Source organism: Gymnoscopelus microlampas (genome assembly GCF_963454915.1).
Source record: "Gymnoscopelus microlampas genome assembly, chromosome: 12".
In the NCBI taxonomy this organism is placed as follows: Eukaryota; Metazoa; Chordata; class Actinopteri; order Myctophiformes; family Myctophidae; genus Gymnoscopelus; species Gymnoscopelus microlampas.
The window spans coordinates 49,581,710-49,601,709 of NC_139949.1; the positions used below are offsets into that span (position 1 = coordinate 49,581,710).

The 20,000-nt window shown below is 42.6% G+C and overlaps 1 protein-coding gene across 2 annotated transcripts in view; it reads left to right on the forward strand.

The window, feature by feature from the left end:
• LOC311057754 (neuronal migration protein doublecortin-like) overlaps positions 1 to 20,000 on the forward strand; it is a 53,700-nt gene that overhangs the window by 22,135 nt on the left and 11,565 nt on the right. For both annotated transcript variants that reach the window (XM_084074806.1, XM_084074807.1), the window contains exon 4: positions 15,526 to 15,628. In XM_084074806.1, the coding sequence (XP_083930932.1) occupies positions 15,526 to 15,628 (103 nt within the window). The remainder of the gene's footprint in view (positions 1 to 15,525; positions 15,629 to 20,000) is intronic.

The following is a 20,000-nucleotide window of genomic DNA, read 5'->3' on the forward strand; positions in this document are numbered from 1 at the left end:
GTGTGTGTGTACATGCACGTACAGACGTGTGTGCATGCAGTCAACACGTACTGTGGCGAGGTTTGTGTGTGTGTGTGAGTGAGTTCACCGTCTACGTGAGCATGTGCTTGCAAATCACCTTGCACACGTGTGTGTGTGTGTGTGTGTGTGTGTGTGTGTGTGTGTGTGTGTGTGTGTGTGTGTGTGTGTGTGTGTGTGTGTGTGTGTGTGTGTGTGTGTGTGTGTGTGTGTGTGTGTGTGACTGACTGTGACTGTGACTGTGTGGATGATATGTGTGGATATGACAGTTAAAGTCTGTTAAATCAACCCTGGATTTTGTAGTATGTGCGTGTGCGTGCGTGTGTGATCGCGCGTGTGTGTGTGTGTGCGTGCGTGCTCATGCGCGTGTGTGTGTGTGTGTGTGTGAGTGAAAGCAGGAGACAGGATGATGGGGTAGATAGTAGGTGACACTTCAGTGAATTAAAAAGATAAAACACCTTGTTTTTCAGGCGCTCGTCGTCCCCCCGTTCCCATTATATTTTTTGTCAGAGAGTGTCGGAGGAGAGAAAGACAAATGACGCCCATTTTCTCCTCAAAATGCTGGTTGCTTTTCATCCCGGCGGAGAAGGGGTGGGGTACGTGGGGCGGATTCAAGAGGCAAAACGACTCCAAATTACGGTCATTTTATAGTCACCGAGGGGAGGGCGTTAATTATTCCTTGTGTGTAAAACATGAGACAATTTGAGTGGATTGCTGCAGAATGGTACGCTGTGAGGTGAGGGAGTTTAGTTAATCAACCAGCAGCCATTTTGTGTTCATTGCTTCTGATAAGAGGTGAATGTGTGCAGGGAAATGTACTGTACAAGATTGTAAGATTATCTCCCTAATGACGTTGATTGGGAAAGTCTTGGATTGATAGCTGGCAATTTACGACCGGCAGATATATAAGCTCACAGCACGGCACCGAGTGCCGTGCTGTGAGCTTGTAGATCTGCTATTTTAGAAAAATCGTGAAAATGTGTGCAAATCTTTGAATATATATATATTTTTTTTTTAACATTTGTAACTCAAATCTTTGCTTCTGCAGGGGGTCCCTGGAACAAAATGTTTTGAGATGGGGGTCCGCGGCCAAATGCATAATATTTTGGGTGGTCCATGACATGAAGAAAGTTTGAGAACCACTCATTATAGCAACATTTAGAAGGATTAGGATTTAGAAGACATTTGTATAATCCCCTGAAGCAAAGATTTGAGTTAAAAAATGTTGCTTTAAAAATATATATTCAAAGATTTGCACACATTTTCACGATTTTTCAAAAAATAGCAGATCTGCAAGCTCATAGCGCGGCACTCGGTGCCGCGCTATGAGCTTGTAGATCTACTATTTTTCAATAGCCAAAGACATCTAAAATGACACAGATGCGGTTCCCGGTCTCACACATATGACTTAATGCAAGAATAATTTGTGTTTTTATCTGAAATGTACGCCATATTATGTCTGAAATATATCCATGTTGCTGAGTGCACTCACTGCACTCTGTGCTGTTGCAGGGGGTTGACTATGGGTCTCCAACAGCAGACTTACCTCATGTCTCCTTCACACTAGATAATACCATAACATTGCTGCATAGAAAAATTACCATAAACCGCTGGCATATAGCAGTGTATCGTCTGCAAAAGGTGTAACCAAGGAAACAAACAAATCACAAAAAGGACAAGAGGACAAATCAAGTTCACGTCTTTAATCACAAAGTCAGCAAGTCTAGGAGACAACAATCAAGTCAGTTCTGTCGTTTTTTCTTTTTCTTTTACGGAGAACAAAAGATTCTACAGATTCAGTTTTTTAGAAGTGGCCCCGCATGCTGTTGCTGAGGATTGACTGAATTAGAGCAACGCGAGTGCAAGGAGTTTAGCTCTTTTTACAGCGGCTGAACGCTGCTTTGAATAGGAAGAGAAGAGCTAGACGTTTGAGTTTTTATCAGCGCTCCTGCAGCTCTGTGCCACGCAGCAGAGCTAGAGACTGTTGTCATGGCGACGCGCTCCACACTGCTGGGTTCTGTCTGTGACAATGGAGAGAGAAATACGCTGAGTGTGCTTTTTTTTCTTCTTTTTACCTTTCTCCCTCTTCTCTCTCTCTCTCCCCGCTATATACCCCGACTACACCGCTCACTGCAGACACACTTCAGGGTGTGGAGTGCAGTGCACACGCACACACACACACACACACACGCACACAAACACACACATATCTGGTAGCATGCCATGCACGTGCACCCACACCCACACGCACACAAACACACACAAATCTGGTGGCATGCCATGCACGTGCACCCACACCCACACCCACACACACACACACACACACACACACACACACACACACACACACACACACACACACACACACACACACACACACACACACATTTTGTCACTGACGGGTGGAAACCTTTTATGTCCAAAATAGTTATAAATGACCTGAACCATGTGTTCCAATGGATCCAATGTAGCTTTTTTTTTGTCACAAGCAAGAATGTTGTTAATTATTTTCATTGGAGACATATTTATAAAACACACAGACACACTGAACCACTTTCACCTTCGCTTTCCAAATGTTTTTTGCAGATATCTTATAGATCAGCAGTTTTGTTTGCTACTTTTGTGCAAAACTGTTGTACTGACATAGTAGGGCATTCATTTACAAAAAAAAACATAAATCATCAAAACATGGAGATACAATGTTTTCCGCCTGACGACAGCAAAACGACTCACAGAGAATCGATGCAGACATAATGGAGCTGCCAGAGAGGCGTGGCTCACATGATGAAGCATCTTGAAACAGACCTGTTCCTGTCCTATGTCCTGTCCTGTTCCTGTCCTGTTCCTGTCCTGTCCTGTCCTGTCTCTGTCCTATGTCCTGTCTCTGTCCTATGTCCTGTCCTGTCTTGTCCTATGTCCTGTAATCAAACATTGCACAGAGCGGATATGACTAATAACTGAAATATACAAAGACATTATTGACATATTTAATAATCTTTATACATGTAAAAAAAAAAAGTCATGACACGTTGTAAGCTTGTAGATCTGCTATGTCTGCTTTTTTTAACATTTGAAAATGTGCGAAAGTCTTTCAACGTGGAAACGATTATGACCATTATGTAAAAAATAATTTCGATTATCTCAAATAATTTGCGGTTAGACAATTATTATGTTATAATTATGACACGCCTAGGACTCAGCTGTCAGCCCGTTTTGCATCTGCTGCTCGATCTGTGAGGTTCCTGCTCCAAACAGGATGTAATATGCAAACCACATCAACAAGTGAGCATGACCTGAGGGGGGGGATACACAATTTAATAAACCTTAACAAGGTCACATCAGAGGACCAAATGGCTTCCTTATTGCCGTAAGTGTGTGCGCGCGTGTGTGTGACTGTGTGTGACTGTGTGTGTGTGTGTGTGTGTGTGTGTGTGTGTGTGTGTGTGTGTGTGTGTGTGTGTGTGTGTGTGTGTGTGTGTGTGGTGTTGTGGGGGAGGGGGGCCATCATCAGACACCAGCTGGTGTCCATGACAGTGCATTTCTCTCTGTGGGTGACTGACTCATCTGTGGAGCAAATGTGTGTCCGCTGACCTCCAGTGCACAGAATTGATGATCTATGCCGTACACAAATCCACTCGGTTCCATTTGTACACGCTCTGGGTTGAATTAACACCGAGGATATCATGTTATCACGTTTTAATGTAATTTTGGAACGGCGGTGCAGGCTACATGCTCCAGTGACCTGCCAGTACTGAGATAAAACTGATATCATTACAATGTAGTTTTCCTCTCAAATTTGACTCGCTGGTACAGTGAAGTCCTGAGTGTAAATTTAACTACTGAAGGCTAGATTTACATACATGGTGCAGCGCCAATTCGCCCTGCAATTTGCACAGACGTAAGATGTGTGGAATTAAACGTCTGATTGGTGCTGCGGTTTGCAAGATTTCAGTAGCTCCGGACAGACAGACAGACAGACAGACAGAGAGGCACACAGACACACACAAAGACCCTCTCTTAGACGGCTATAGCCTCTTGCAGAGCCTGGCCAAAATTAAAACCTTGTGGAGGGACACGATGCAACTCCATCCATCCATTGGAAGTCGGGTGACTGTTGCCCTTAAAGACGGGGTGCCGTGATTTCCAATGATTTTTTCTCCTCCTAAAACATGATCATCAGGTATTATGGTTATACTAGGAGGAAGATTTTTTTCAAAAAAGTGTACAGAAAGTGTTAAAATTAAGTTTTTATGTGGACACGCCTCCAGTTCATTAAGTATACCTGGTTCTCACCTTAGCACCTCCCACCTGAACCAGTCCCTCCGCCTCCTCCTACAAGACCACCCACCTGTCCTAGTCCCTCCTCCTCCTCATGCCCACACCTGTTGTGTTATGATAATGAGGGGGAGGGTATATTTCTACTGTGTCATTAAAGTGCTCTTTTTCTATTGGCACGTTTGACCCTCAAGGTTTCAGCCTCCAGGAAGAAACTCAAAATAGTCAGAGAAGACATAAAACACCATTAAAACGCTTAATGAAGTTCTATCAACCTCATAGACACATGAAAAACAGAAAAAGTGCAAAAACATGGCACCACCTCTTTCAAATAAATGCACTTGGAGTCACAAAACAAACAACAGAAAACAGGACAAGGATTTGGTGTCTTGTATTAAGAGAGCATTTTCTGGTCCCTGTGAGAGGGGAAACTGCTTTTACAGCTTCACCTAGCTGATGGCTGCTCAGTTGACGCTTAACACACACATGGTGCTGTTAGCGGTTGTGTGTGTGTTGCTCAAGGACACTTTTGACACTTAGACATGGGTGAACCGAGGGTCTGACCGTCGCACTTCTGACTCCCACACAGCCCCTCTACCCACTCAGCTAACAGCCAACTATAACAGATGACTTAAAGGTGTTTAAAGAAACACCTGCGTAGCGTGTTGAATGTCTCTGCTGGATGTGGGGGAAACTGGTGCATCCACCTGGGACAGGCACGGCAACAACGTGGGCTGTAATTTCCAATGCTGTGCTGTTGTAGATTCTATGTATTCAGATGGCAGATAGTGTGTGTGGGCTACTTGGTTGTCAGGAGTTTGAGTATTGCCGGTTGAGAACGTTGTGTGGGAGGTTCAAGGTTGCCTTTGATTTCTCTGAGTAGGAGACTGCTCAATGTATGGGTAGTCACTGCTCAACGTATGGGGCAGCAAGCCCCCAGGGCCCAGAACCCAGAGGTTGCATTGAAGCGCATTGGACATGCTGGCCATTTATAGGTACTGCAGCTTAAAACGGCCTGGGGCCACTGTACACAAACGAGCGAAAACGGTTTCGACCAATGGGCTCGACTCACAAGCCTGCGCCACGGGGCTGCGCACAGAGTCACCTCCTCGACGCAAAACGTGTCACAGATTTAGGAGTATGCGCCGGGTGATGAGCAACTCAATGCAAGTGGATGGGCAGGGATTTCCGGTGCATCTATGTATTTCTACATTGTGGTATAACTGGTATTGATACTTCCACTTAAGTAAAAAAAATGTGAGTAAACCACTGGTCACTGCTTAATGTATGGACAGGGACTTCCCTTGTGGGATCAGTGAACGTCTGACGTCTGTCTATCGATTTTTCTGTCTGCCTGTGTGTCTAAGTTGACACCAATCTGTGTACAACTTAATACATTTTACTGTCATCTCACCACCTGCTTCCTCTAGCCTGCCTGCGCTGATTTGCACCTGCTTTTCAGAGGCGGAGAAGTTCCACATTAAACTGACCCTCGTAAATGTTAATTAGCGTTAGTCAATCCGGCGGAATGCGTAATCATACACTTCATCATCATATACAGTATATCCTGATTCCTCCCGTCATCTGTTTGATCCTCACTTACAGTAAATGCATCTACATAGAGATGAGGTGCAGGATGATGACACACAAAGCAAAGCTGAGAATAGCCTCGCGTTGCCAGACGATCAGAGATCTCCGCCTACTCATACTTTACCACTGGGATGTCTAAATCCGAGGTAGTTGCTGATCTATAAAATATAAATCCAAGACTTTTGGATTTAGAAATAGCAGATCTACAAGCTCATAGCGCGGCACCGAGTGCCGCGCTATGAGCTTGTAGATCTGCTATTTTTGAAATATCTTGAATATATATATATATATATATATTTCTTTCAAAAAAACTAGGATAGGATTTAGAAAACATTTTTAAGAATCGTCTCAGGTCTTATTGGGTTAAAATGACAAGCACACTTCGTTTTTAGGCCTATGCTGTCGGGGGTTTTATTCTGCAGTCCATATAAAACTCAGGGTAGCAGAACTGACAGCAAACATGGCTTAAATAAACAGATTATCCAACAAACACTCACTGAAACAAACTGGCATGCTGCATATATACAGCACACAGGGAACTAACTAGACACACGTGAATTAAACTCAAAGGCAATCAACACACAAGACAGACAACAGCTACAAGACAACAGGAAACACTAGGAACATTACTTTGTAAAGTAAAACCTAAGTACACCACAGAAAACGGGAAACGATAAAATGTCACTACAAAATAAAACATGGAGACACATCCATCCTGACAGGTGCACTGGATCAATGCATCCGAAACGAGGTGCAAAAGGATCAGTGCAGCTATACCCCTCTCTTTGTATGTTCATTTTAAAGGTCGACAGAGAGCTCACGGAAAAACAGAAGATGCGTTGGTTTGGTTCACACACAAACACATGCAGCACTTGCATGACAATACATGTCCAGCACAACGCTGCAATGCAACGGTAACAGAACATGCCTCATTTGAAATAAATACACTGCTGTTGAACTGCAAAAAAAAGGGGATCTACAAGCTGACAAAGAGACATGCTGTCAGCTTGTAGATCTGCCATTTTCGGCATATCAATCAGGCTTAAGAAGAGGGATCAAAGACTGGTTTGGGCAGGGTGGGTCACGGTCAGATAAAGAAAGGTCATTGATTGTACAAATACTCATTAAAAGGTTAAGCTAGAATCTATTGGAGGACACAACCCTCCTGTTGTTTGCATTTAGACTTATTGGATTGGAGACTGGATCCTTGGACTGAAGATTGGATTCTTGTCCTAGTTGACACCCATAGATTGAGCAGTTATCACTAGACACTATACTATAGTGTTAGTTAAGGTGTTGATTATATTATAATAACACTTATATTATAATCAATTATATTATAATTAACACTTAAGTATGACTATAACAACTGTTTTCACAACTGCACATTATAGTTTACATAAAATGTCCCTTCTTGCAAACATTGTTTTTTTAAATTCGTTTATGGATTTTGTTTCTCTCTAAGAGAACCGAGAGAGGAAGCATCTTGAAATTTTGGTGTTTCATCCCACATTTGGACATTTAAAGGTTCCGAATTGCAGCTTTAAGAAAAGCAAGGTGCCCTGATCATGTCTGCTCAAAGGCTACGGTGTGAAAAATGGAGTGTGTGTGTGTGTGTTTTTGGGAGGAGATACTGCAGCAGTGTTTTATGCAGAGGCCATGTTATCGATTTAGGTTTTAGTGAGGCTGGAGTGAGAGGCATTGAGTGAGTGAGTGGGAGTTTCCCCATGAGCCTGTGAGTCCAGCATAACTCTGAAATCATCACCAGCACCAATCCTTTGTTTGTCCAGTCAATCCTTAAAAAAGTAGATTTGAGCGATAGTCATTATTTTGTACTTTGGCTATTCAAAAATAGCAGATCTACAAGCTCATAGCGAGCTTGTAGATCTGCAATTTAAAAAAAAATCTTGAACATCTACAAGCTCAAGTTTAGGGATAATGGGTGAAGCACTGCCGTAAATAGGGCCCTGAGTCTTTAGTTGTACTAATGTATATATTTATAGTGTGCACATTCCCCTTCCTACTCTTGCACAGCAAAATCCGGAGTGTTAATTGTCTCCGGGAGGGTAGACTAGGGACTATTTTGCCACTCCCAGAGTTAAATGAACACCCCCTGATTCGGCCTTGGCTCAGTGGTTTTGGTCTGCAGTATCACGGCATTCCGCTCGCTCTAGTACTGTATTTATGTGGAAGTGTTAGCGGGATGAGATTAATGTACATTGCTCCCAGGGGAGCTGCCTGATGTTAGATGTTTTAGTGAAGCGTCTGCTAGCGGATTCTTTTGCCTCTTAACCCGTCTTTAGAAAACGGCTCAGTAAATACTTAAGGGTTGGAGGAGAGACCTGCGGGAAGGAAGGCTCACTTCTGGCACAAATAGGAATGTTTGTTTGTTTGTTTTCCCTCTATAAACCATGCAAAGCACTAACAAACCCTCCAGCCCAATGAAGGGTCCATCTACAGTCTATATACTACAGTCTTAACTGAGCAGCATCGTTTTGCTTACTTTGTGTTTTCTGCTCAGGGAAACCTCCAGGGCTCTGATTAAGCTCTTCTTTTATTCATTTAGTTCTATAGTTTCAGGTCGCTCCAATGAACTGCAGCAGCCAATGAGGTATCTATGGTTTCTATATCTATGGTGCAAGAGCTTCAGGCAGCACTACTTGTCAACCAGAGCTTCAGGCAGTACTACATTTTATTCATTACAATAAGGATGCCGGATTCCAGCTTTAACACAAAACAGGAGTGTAGTAAAGTGGATTTGTTAATAAGACAAAACCAAACTTTTCTGATAGTGAAAGCCCAAGGATTGGTGAGGCCTGTTTGAAGAAAATGGCTCTTTGTCCTTTTGGCAGAACTTGGCTCAGAGAACAAAGGAGCTTTGGCAATGAATCGCTTTGATCTTTATCTGTTACGACATCATTGTTTGTACAAGATACAAACTCACAAACCCTTGTTGCTGTGTGTGTGTTAAACCATTCAACCGGGAACGCATCTGTGTCATTTCTTTCGGCTATTAAAAAATCTACAAGCTCATAGTGCGGTACTGAGTGCAGCGCTATGAGCTTGTAGATCTGCTTCATCGTGAACATTTACTTACTTACTTAGATTTGAGTGCGTGTAGCATGCCGTAGTGGCTTCCCGTTGGCTGTCTATAGATGCGTCGTGATATTTGAATTCCACTGGAATGTACCGCCTTGCGCCTTCATCACCATTTGAAATATTATCAAGACAAATATATCGCTGAAGCCAGCTGGCATGAATAGTCAGACTAATTCATATTAATAACTGTGAGCTATTGTCCAAGCCCTGTCTCTGTTTATGATGGCGTGTTTATAATATGTTATTATACCCGTAAGCATGTGACCGTTTTCAGTCAAAACTGTGACACATTACATCCCTACACAAGCATGACAAAGGAGACACGGGGGCTCTACTGTGATTTAAAGCTGAAATACGTAACTTTTATGTACTTTACCCTCAGTTTGAACCCGGTTTGTCTCCCACATTTGTATTCCGGTCATACAAGAAGCAATGGGTGCTTGGCCTGTATGGGGAGATATTGTGAGCTTCAGGCAGTACTACTTGTCAACCGGTAGGTGTCCTACCAGACACTATAGGGTCTAATTGTCTCAATGGAAGAGTGGGGAGAGACCACCTCCAACTTCAACAGGGGGTCCGGGACCCCTAGGGGGTCCTCAGAGTTACTACAGGGGGTCCGCAAAATCCATGTGTGATATGATTTTTTTTTTTTTTTTTACTTTAACCACTTGACCCCTATAGCATCCCTTTTCTGAGGAGAACTTTAGCCAAAAATAGCAGATCTACAAGCTCACAACGCCTCGCGCTGCGAGGCGTTGTGAGCTTGTAGATCTGCTATTTTTGGCAAAGAGGTATAGGTGTAGAGGGAAAAACAGAGTAAAAAAAATCTAATCTAATCTGAAACACAATTTTATACAACATGGAGGGGGTCCCTGCTTCATCTCTCTCTCAGCTAGGGGGTCCTTGGCCTGAAAACGTTGAAGACCCCTGGTATAGTGTATTAACATACTCTACCATAATATTGATTAAAATAATGTTTTATTAATTCAAATAACTCATGGAGTGCAGCTTTAATGAGCTCTGTATGGTTTTGGTATGTTTTCTCACCTAAGGCTATAGTAGCGTTTTCAGCCCAGTGGTCCATGAAGAAATGGATGAATTCCATAAAAGGCTCAAATTCAGAGGTTATGGAGTGACCTGTTGATGGTTTCTAAGAATGGAAGAATGGAAGGAATGTGTTTTCATTGCTGTGTTAAAGACATCTTAGAAGGTTTCCACCACTTTATGGGCCTTTAGTCTGTACTGTTAGTGACCAGTGATGAAAGTAACTAAAGTGCATTTACTCAAGCAGTAAGTGACAATCTATACAACTTAATGCACCAATGACATGTACAGTACAGGATACCCGACACAACGGTTTCAATGTCTCAATGGAAGAGTAGGAGCTAGACCACCTCCAACCAACAATTTACAACCATTTACAATTTAGTATAGCTGCTTATATAGGAAGGGCAAATAAGCAACTATACACCGCAACTACCAATATTTATAAGCAACTTTACAGAAAAACAAGCCCAATGTTGCTTATAATACAGACATGGCAACAGTGGCGCCCCCCCCCCCCCCCCTTTATTACCCCCCAAAAAGACATTACAACTCAATCGAAAACCGGCGAAAGTGGCCGTTTTCAAGAGGTTTTGGCCATTATCTCTGGAACGGAAGGTCCAATCTGCTCAGTTCAAAGCTTGTTGGATGCGTGACTTTGAGGACATTACGCACGCAATGGCACATTTTCGGGTTATTTGTTTTTTTCTAGGGGAGGCGAGATCTGCCTGCCCTGCCTCTACAGTGGGTACGCCACTGCATGGCAACACTGGTGCTGGTGGTGGTTTTGTTTTGGGCAGGGGGTGGAGCTGGGGGGTCATATGGACTCTGACAGCTGGTGAGGCACAGATTAGGGACGGGCCTGATGGGGCGGAGGGTGATGGACACCTGGAGACAGGGAGGAGACAGTCTGTTAATAGTAGGACACACACACATGCAGACATACACACACATACCTAAACACACACACATTTCACATATATATACATATATACATATATATATATATATATATACATATGTGTGTGTGTGTGTGTGTGTGTGTGTGTGTGTGTGTGTATATATATATACTACACTACACACAATGCATCTGTGCTCTTATTGTGTGCATACATTAACCCATTAAGACCTGAGGCCGCTTAAAACAAAAATCTAAATCGTAACAGTTTTTTGGAACAAAAATATTCACCTGTTTCTTGGCTGTGTGTTTTCCACTTCCTGTCGGATTTCATTGGATATCATTAGTCATCTGACCGGTTTCATTGGATCAAAAGACAGGAAGTGGAACACAGTGAAAAGCCTAGGAAACAGGTGGATAGACAAATAATTTTCACGATTTTTCAAAAATAGAAGCGTACACAGAACAGAAGCGTACACTGCATAGTGATGAAATAATTGTGAAATAAAAGTGATGAATGGTTTTAATATCATCTGTAGTAATTAGTGATGCATTAATGTGTTTAATCACTTTAATGTCGCAGCTGGAAAAAGGTGGCTTCGATTTTAATGACTTTATGTGCTGCTGGGTAGCTTAGCCTATGTTAATACATGCTAATACTAATGCTTAGCTAATACATCATCGTTTATCAGTTAATCTTGTTATTAGTAATCTAAGTCTGTAAAATGACTAGTAAGTAAGCTGTCAAATAGTTGTAGTGGAGTAACTGAAGTCCTACGGGCTGGGGGGGGGGGGCGGCACCTGTCAGCAAGGAGTGTTCGGCGGGAGGAGTACGTAGGATGGAGGCTCTAGTCTACAAAAATGCAAAACAGCATGAGTACAGTCACTACAATTAGTGGTGGGAAAAAAGGTTCATTTCAGTGAACGAACGATTTCGTTCACGTTTGCGGCAACGATTCGTTCAAATGATTCGTTCACGTTCTCGTTCAGTAGCGTTATTTTCTGTTCAAAATGTACTCGAGTAAAAGTACAAAAGTATTGGCATCAAAATATACACTTAAAGTACCAAAAGTGAAAGTGCTAACATATTTGAAAATAGCCGATCTACAAGCTCACAACGCGTCGTGATGCGACGCGTTGTGAGCTTGTAGATCTGCTATTTTCAAATAGCCTAGGTATAAAATAGGGCTAAAGTGGTTAATGTATGTTTTACAATGTGTGTAAAACACCATCGCGGGAGCCTTTTTTTTTTACGTCGCGCGTGAACGTAACAGTTCAGAAAGTGAACGAGCTTGTTCGCGTTCGTGGCAAATTAACTAGTTATTTTGAACGAATCGATCATGAACGACACATCACTAACTACAATCAATATCATCATAAATATAAAACACTATCTGTACAGAGTAGAACATTTGGGGGGGGGGGGGGCGGGGGTCACCTGTCTAAGGGAGAAGTGATAACTACCTTCCCCTTTGACCTCCTGAAAGGTGCATTTTCAGGGCTGTTTTAAAGGAAGCCAGTGAACCACATTTTTTAAGGGATGGGGTTAGGGCATTCCACACTTGGGTGGCAGTGCTGTAAGAAGGAGAATGTACCCATGTTTGTTCTATAGGTGGGTGTTACCAGATCGTTGTTTACGCTCCCTCTAGTATTGTGGCTGTGGGTGTCACTAATGTTTTGGAGGTATTTAGTCAGACATGCGGTGTATTGAGGGCATTGAGGGCAAAGTCGCATTGACTATTTTGAAAGCCAATCCCATTTTTTGTTGTTTAACCCTGTCTTCTACCCTGAGCCATCCTAGGCTAGCAAAATGTGTGGGAAAAAGGTGGGTCATGGGCCTCAGGCCGAGAAGTAGTCTAATTAGTTTGTTTGGTTTTGGTTTTGGTTTGGTGGCATCCAGAGTCCCCCTTGCAGCCACACTGTCCGCCCGGTGCCACTGGCTGTCACCTCCCTTCCTCCTGGCTTTGTGTCCCGGGACGAGGAGCTGCATGGAGGAGAGGAGGAGGGTACAGCTGTTAGGTATATAGATGCCACGCCGGTGATTCAGCCCTGCACATTTAGACAGCGTCTTCTTCCAATGCATGGAGACACAACACAACCATCATGGTGCAGCTGCTCCATGGGGCAGGGCAGCTCGGGGCAGGGCAGGGCGGGGCGGGGTGCTCCCGAATTATCTGCAAGCTCATAGTTGGGATGTGTGTCACAAAGGAGGACTACTGTAGTTTCCCAGTAAGAGGTGGAATGTACAGAGTGTGTGGTCCGCCCCGAGTCCTCCTGGAACCCCAGGAGAGTCATCATGTTCTCTTTGTATTTTGTATATCGTCGCTGTCAGGCAGAAACCTCTTGTCTCCATCTTTAAACTTTTATTTTGTATTTTTTGGAAATGAATGTCCTACTACATGATCATACTACAGCGTCACGCAAAAGCATCAGAAGTAGCAGATCCGCAGGCTTGAAACGCTTGTGGATCTGCAAAAAAAAAAAAAAAAAAAAAGTGTTCATATTTTGAAGCCAATGGGGGTTCCTTAGCAGCCACACGGTCGATGTGGAAATAAAGCGACTCTTAAAATTCGGATGTATAAGCCAACACTGCTTATACAAAAAGACAAGACAACTTCTTGATCATCTGCTTCTTATTTCAGTGTATATTAACCTCTTTCACCCTGCCATCCCTATTATTTTGGGCACGGCAATATACAGTATGCGAACATAAAAAAATTGCAGATCTACAAGCTCACAACGTGTTGCATCACAATGAGTTATGAGCTTGGTAGATTGGCTATTTTTTAATATCCTATACATCAGGCTTACTTGAATAAAAGTAAACACAGCAATTATAGCATGCATTGAAATGTGATTAAAATAGCATTACAGTGTACTTTAGCTTTAATACAGTGTACTTTAGCTTTACAATGAGCTAAACACACTGGAGCAAACACATTATAGTATAAAACAAAGCTTTATTAGCCCCAGCCCCACAGAGAACATGAAGGAGGGGAACCAGTAACACGATGGGTCTTTGTTTCTAGGCTATAATAAGCCTGAGTATTGATTGGTCAGCTCTGTGGAGAGGGGGCGTGGCCGGAGACATCTGTCCACTAAGTGAGCCATATTGTGCCAACAGCTGCTGTAGAGACTAGAGAGGAAAGACCCTGTAGTGGACCCACAGTCTGAACTCTGAATCAGCTCCACATTAACAGGAAAGGAGCAACTTTATACCGTACTGTGTACTTGTGTTACTATAGTTGTGAAGGGCCAGATGTCCCCACAAATACAGTAGAACAGGGAGGGGTCTTCAACGTTTTTTTGGCAGACACGTTGTGAGCTTGTAGATCTGCTATTTTCGGGCTAATGTTCCCCCAGCATAGGGAATGCGAATGGTTCAAGTGGTTCAAAACAACGACACTACGTGTTTAAAGCAGTGGTGCTGACACATTCTGTATGTAGTATAGTATAAACTGTGCAAACTGTGCATTTGTGCAGGCATGCACGTGTGCGTGTGCGTGTGTGTGTGTGCGTGTGCATGTGCGTGTGTGTGTGAGAGAGAGGAAAAGCAGCTTTTAGCTGAAAGGCGTGCTAACGTGTCAAGTGTAACACATAACTGACCTAGAAAGCTTCATGCAACCTTTGTGATGCTGGACCCTGCAAAACTCGAGGTGTCAATTTTACTAAAGAAATTTCACCTTCACAGTTCAATGGACACTCTGGAGTGTGCAGTGTAGAGAAGTGACTTGTGGAGCCGTCCTTTTGACCTGTGTTTAGAAGTGGTGCAAAGTCACAAGTATATTTTTATTTACTTTACTTTATATTTTTCTATGCTTTACTATACTCCACTACATCGATCTCAGAGGCAAATATTGTACTTTTTAGTCCACTACAATTACTTACAAACATACATAAAGCAATTAAACCCTAATCTTTTTTTTTACTTCTTTAGTTTTGAAAACCTTTGAAAAAGACTTGTGAAATGGGACTTCTCCATAATGAGTACTTTTACTTTTGGTACTTTGTTAATGTTTTGAATACAGGACTTTTACTTTGTGGAGTATTTCTACATTGTGGTATTGCAACTTTTACTTAAGTAAAAGAAATCTGAGTACGATCTTCCACCGCTGGCGTTTAGCGGGTCCAAAGATGGCGTTTGGTAAACATTCTTTCTGCCTATAATTACAGGCTACAGCAGATGTTCTATACGCAATTATTAATCATTATATGACACAACAACATTGGTTTTATGTCTGAGGTATGTGCACTGTGGTTTGACTCCATTCCACACACTGTTATGTGTAGCTGTTAGCCACGGTCTGATACCTGGGTAATATCACTTCTTTAATTAGTCCATAATCAGCATGTCAGATCCAATTCGTTTAAATATATCATAATGAAGGAGCAGATTAAGGGCCTCTAGGGGTTGCTGTAGGGTCTTGGTTGCTGTATTTCCATTTCTTTTCATGTCTCATGTTAATATTGATATTATCATAGCATGTTAGTCTACTACATAGCAATGATAAAAAGAACACTAAAGGGGAAGGCTTTTACAGTATAATATCTGATGATGTCATCATAAATGAAGTTTGTTTGTTTGTTTGTACGTTCCACAGGTGACCTGCCTGCAGGACTTCTTCGGTGAGGACGACGTCTTCATCGCTTGTGGTCCAGAGAAGTTCCGCTACGCCCAGGACGACTTCTCTCTGGATGAGAACGGTAAGACCACCACCCTATAAAGACCACCACCCTATGGCACAGTCTATAAGACCACCACCCTATGGCACAGTCTATAAGACCACCACCCTATGACACATGTCATAAGACCACCACCCTATGGCACATGTCATAAGACCACCACCTCATACACCAGTCTCCTACACCACAGTCTCTTAAGACCACCATCTTACACCATAGTGTTTAATTAACTCACATATTCTTCTTAAAGGAGTAGTTCACCCCCAAAAAAATACTTATTTTCTATCAATTACACACCCCATGAAGCCTCAATGTCTCCTACCGTAGACATTGAAAAAAATTACAGTGATGTTTAGAACAGCCTAATGTATATCAAACTGTGGTACTTGAAATTAAAACGATTGATAATCATGCCTTATTTTTTATTTATTTATTTTAGAAAAAATCAATACATATACCTATAGGCAAGGTTTCATAAAATAAATACAACAACAGCAAAAAGATATTCATAAATATTCATTCTAATGCCAAGCAATATAGTTCCTCAGCTACATTTAGCAGAACGGTTGCCAGGCAACACACTCACAGACACAGAAACACAGACGCAGTGGAGAGAAAAAGCATGCTTCCAGACAGACTGGGGTGATCGTTACAGTAGCATGCATCTGGATATCAGCATTATTATAGGCTCTATGCACAGCAGACACATCATTCTTCCATTGTGTTACCAAATGATACTAATGAAGGCTCTGTTCCATTCTGGTCAAACAGAGTCAGGGTGCTGGCTCACTGGAAACACTCTGCTACACCAGTGGGTGTCAACGTGCGGTCCAGGGACCCTCATATGGTTCATTGAGGGGGGTTCCAAATAGCCCGTTACAGCAGCCATTTTGGAGAGAAATTGGGCCTCTTCTTACTGACTTCATAGGTGTTACCAATGACTCTAATGAAGGCTCTGTTCCATTCTGGTCAAACAGAGTCAGGGTGCTGATATTGTGCATGTTGGCTCACTGGAAAACACTCTGCTACACCAGTGGGTCTCAACGTGCGGTCCAGGGACCCTCATGGTTCCTTGAGGGGGGTTCCAAATAGCCCCTTAAAAGGTGTGTAACTCTGAGATTGTACAAATGGAACCAAATGGACCCGTCCATTTGGTTCCATTTGTACAATCTCAGAGTTATGGGTAGAGTCATGGGCACTCAAGACAACTGTGCTACACTAAATGGAACAGAGCCTTAATTAGTATAATTGGTAAGACCTGTGAAGGAAGTAAGGAAGAGGCCCAATTTATTTCCAATATGGCTGCTGTGTGCATAGAGCCTATTGTACTACAGTATGTTGATTCATGTTAGCTCTCCTCTTTGTGACATTTTGAAGCCGTTTGTTTGGTTGCAGTAATAATGATGTAATGCCGGACACAGCTGTGTGTTTATAGAGCATTTTACAACAGCTTTGAACGTGGCTTTTTTTTGGTTTGGTTTGCAATCAGTTTCAAAGCTTTTTAAGATATTCAGATTATAGGAAGTCAGATTCTGTCCGGCTCTCTCTGTCCGGTGGCCGGTTGCTTTGTGGAACACTGTCGTTATGCAGTAAATGTGAGGTTTCCACCCGACAGAGACGATAATGTGAGAGAGAGATCTTGCGCGCCGCCTTACCTCTTATGCCTGAACTTTATAGCCATTGTTTTACTATTTTGGAAATCTTTTTTAAATCGCTAACACATCGGGTGCCAGAATTTTATAATATTACAGATTACGTTCAGTGCCAGAAATCTCACCGTCTGCAACGCTGCGGTGTTTAGAGCTGTGGACTCCACGGCGGGCACACACACGTAAACAATGCATGCGTGCACAGCGATGGATGGTCCTGGCTAAAGCCTGGAACAACGACATGTCTCATGTGAGTCACCGTCGCTTTGCCCACTGTAAAAAGTTAAGGAGATACCGAGGTTTTTAGCAAGGAGAATGAAAGCGGATGGGAGCCAGATTTGTTGGCACCGTGATCCGTCTGTCCCTTACTTCTTAGAGTGTTCATGGGTGATTCCAGTGCTGCGCTAGCCCCCCCCTTGTGGAAAAAAACTAAAAAAACAAAAAGACATGATAACACGGTTTTAACCATGTTTGGCACCAAAGCGCTACTCTTTGAAAACAGAGAGAGAGAGAGAGACAGACAGACAGACAGAGAGAGACACAGAGAGAGACAGAGGGGAGAGAGACAGACAGGGAAAAGAGAGAGGCAGAGGGAGATTAAAGGAGATCATATCAAGACAGAGAGAGAGGGTCTGAGGGAGAGAGAGAGAGCCTTATCTGCAGTGAAGCTGCAGGCGAGAAGAAGAGCAGCCATTAATCTAAGGTGCTGATAGGTTTAGGTCAGTTCAGTGTGTAGAGAGAGCACTGCAGTACAAGACATTATGGTACATCCAGTGTTCATTTATCCGGTCAATGTTCAGAATTACACACACTCTAGATTTTACTGTAGAAACGGCATCTTTTTATGTAAATCTCTCCCGTATTAGTATGATAAACAATGCTTCATTTAACTTAATGCTACATCAGCATTTGTTAAAGTGATAGTTCACCTCCAAAATGATTTTTTTCTATTGATTACTCACTTCATGGAGCCTTGAATTCATGGAGATTTGTTTTAGTTTTTGTCGCATTCCTAAGCCAATCATTTGAAAATAAGATTTTTTTGGGTGAACTATCCCAACACATTCCCCTGCCAGAGTTTTTTTTTTAATTCCCACCCAGTGCCAGCATTTTTAAAGATTTTTTAACCTTTTTTAACCATTTTTTAAGTAGTCACAAAATATTTTCTGTGATCACCATCCTCACGGTGATCCCCTCATTACACACACAGGAGTCTCGTAGATCGTGGAAAAAAATAATCCGATCGCGGTAATCCGTTCCATAATTGCAGCCAGTTGAAAATAGCTTCACCAAAAAATACATGGTAAAAAAAAAAAGTACACAGGAGCCGAGATACAGGATTTTTAAGTAATAAGTTAACCAGGGAGTGAATGGAGCAGTAAATCTACTTTTATTTTGAAAAGACGGACATGTCAGTCTTTGGCGGTAAACGGGTGTATTTTAAAAGATGGACATGTCTGTTTTTGTAATGTGATAATGTGTTAATATTCCACTAAACCCTTACACTTAGTTTACTGGGGTCCCCCAGGGCTCTATACTAGGTCCGCTCCCCCCCCCCCCTTGCGACGCGTTGAGACCTTTTAGATCCGCTATGTTTGGTGAACGTTCACCCCAGACTATAGGGACGCTAGGTTAAACACCAAAAAACCCTAAAAAAACATATCTGTTGATCATGTTACCACAACCTCCTGTGGTTTAGCAACAGCTGAAAACAGGGTCAAACAATCGATCCCCCCGCCCCCTCCTCCCCTTCTAAGAATCCCTCTTGTGAAAGGGAACAACACAACATGACAGTAGTAGGTCAGCAAAGCAGCCCATGAGTAAAAGTAGGTCTGTCTTACACAATGGCTGCTACACCTGGAAAAAAAGCAGTGCTGTAATGCTACACCCCCTCCTGCCAAAAACCCTTATTTTTTTCCCTCTCCAGCTCGCATCCCCCCCTCCACTCCTCCGCTCCCGCGTTGCACCTCCAGCATCTCATGAATAAGAATGACCTTCATACCTCACTGATTTGCCATGCGGTATCTATATATATATCTATATATATATATCTATATATACCTTTGGCTCCTGTCCCCGCTCTTGTCTTGGATTCTGGGTCTTGGCAGGAGACGCCACATCGTATCATAATGATCAAACTCTGCCTTTTTTATTTTTCCGGGTCCCGCTAGCCTGCCGATGCTAAATGAGTTCACGGAGGGTCCCGTAATAGACAACATCAGCTGAGGTCAATGTCAAAACCAACTTGGCATTGTATAAGATTGTATATAAAGAGCAGAGCTGTCACTACTATATGCACCATGAGCTAGCTCTGTGTGTGGGCTTCATGGGGGAAGGGGGAGAGCCACGCCTCTTTCCCTACCACACACACATATTAGATTATTATTATTATTATTATAGCACCTTCCAATATAACACGGGTCACTCCCGTCCATGTCCAGTTCAATACGAGTCCTGTGTAATTCAATGGGCAGCAGCGCAGGGCTCGGCCCTGAAAATACTGACACTATTGAGGCATTCCATTCCATTCCTAACCCTAACCTGTGCTGAAAAGAAAAACATTGATAAAGAATATCGGATATTAACAAAAATGTCAGATAACAATCCTGTAGTTTTTGGGTTAACATGTGGTTTGAACAAAATTTCAGGAAAAAAATAATCGCACAGATAGATAAAATAGTAAACGGTGCATTTATTACAGTGGCTTTATCCAAAACCCTTTGGGTGAAGCTGCCAACGCACGT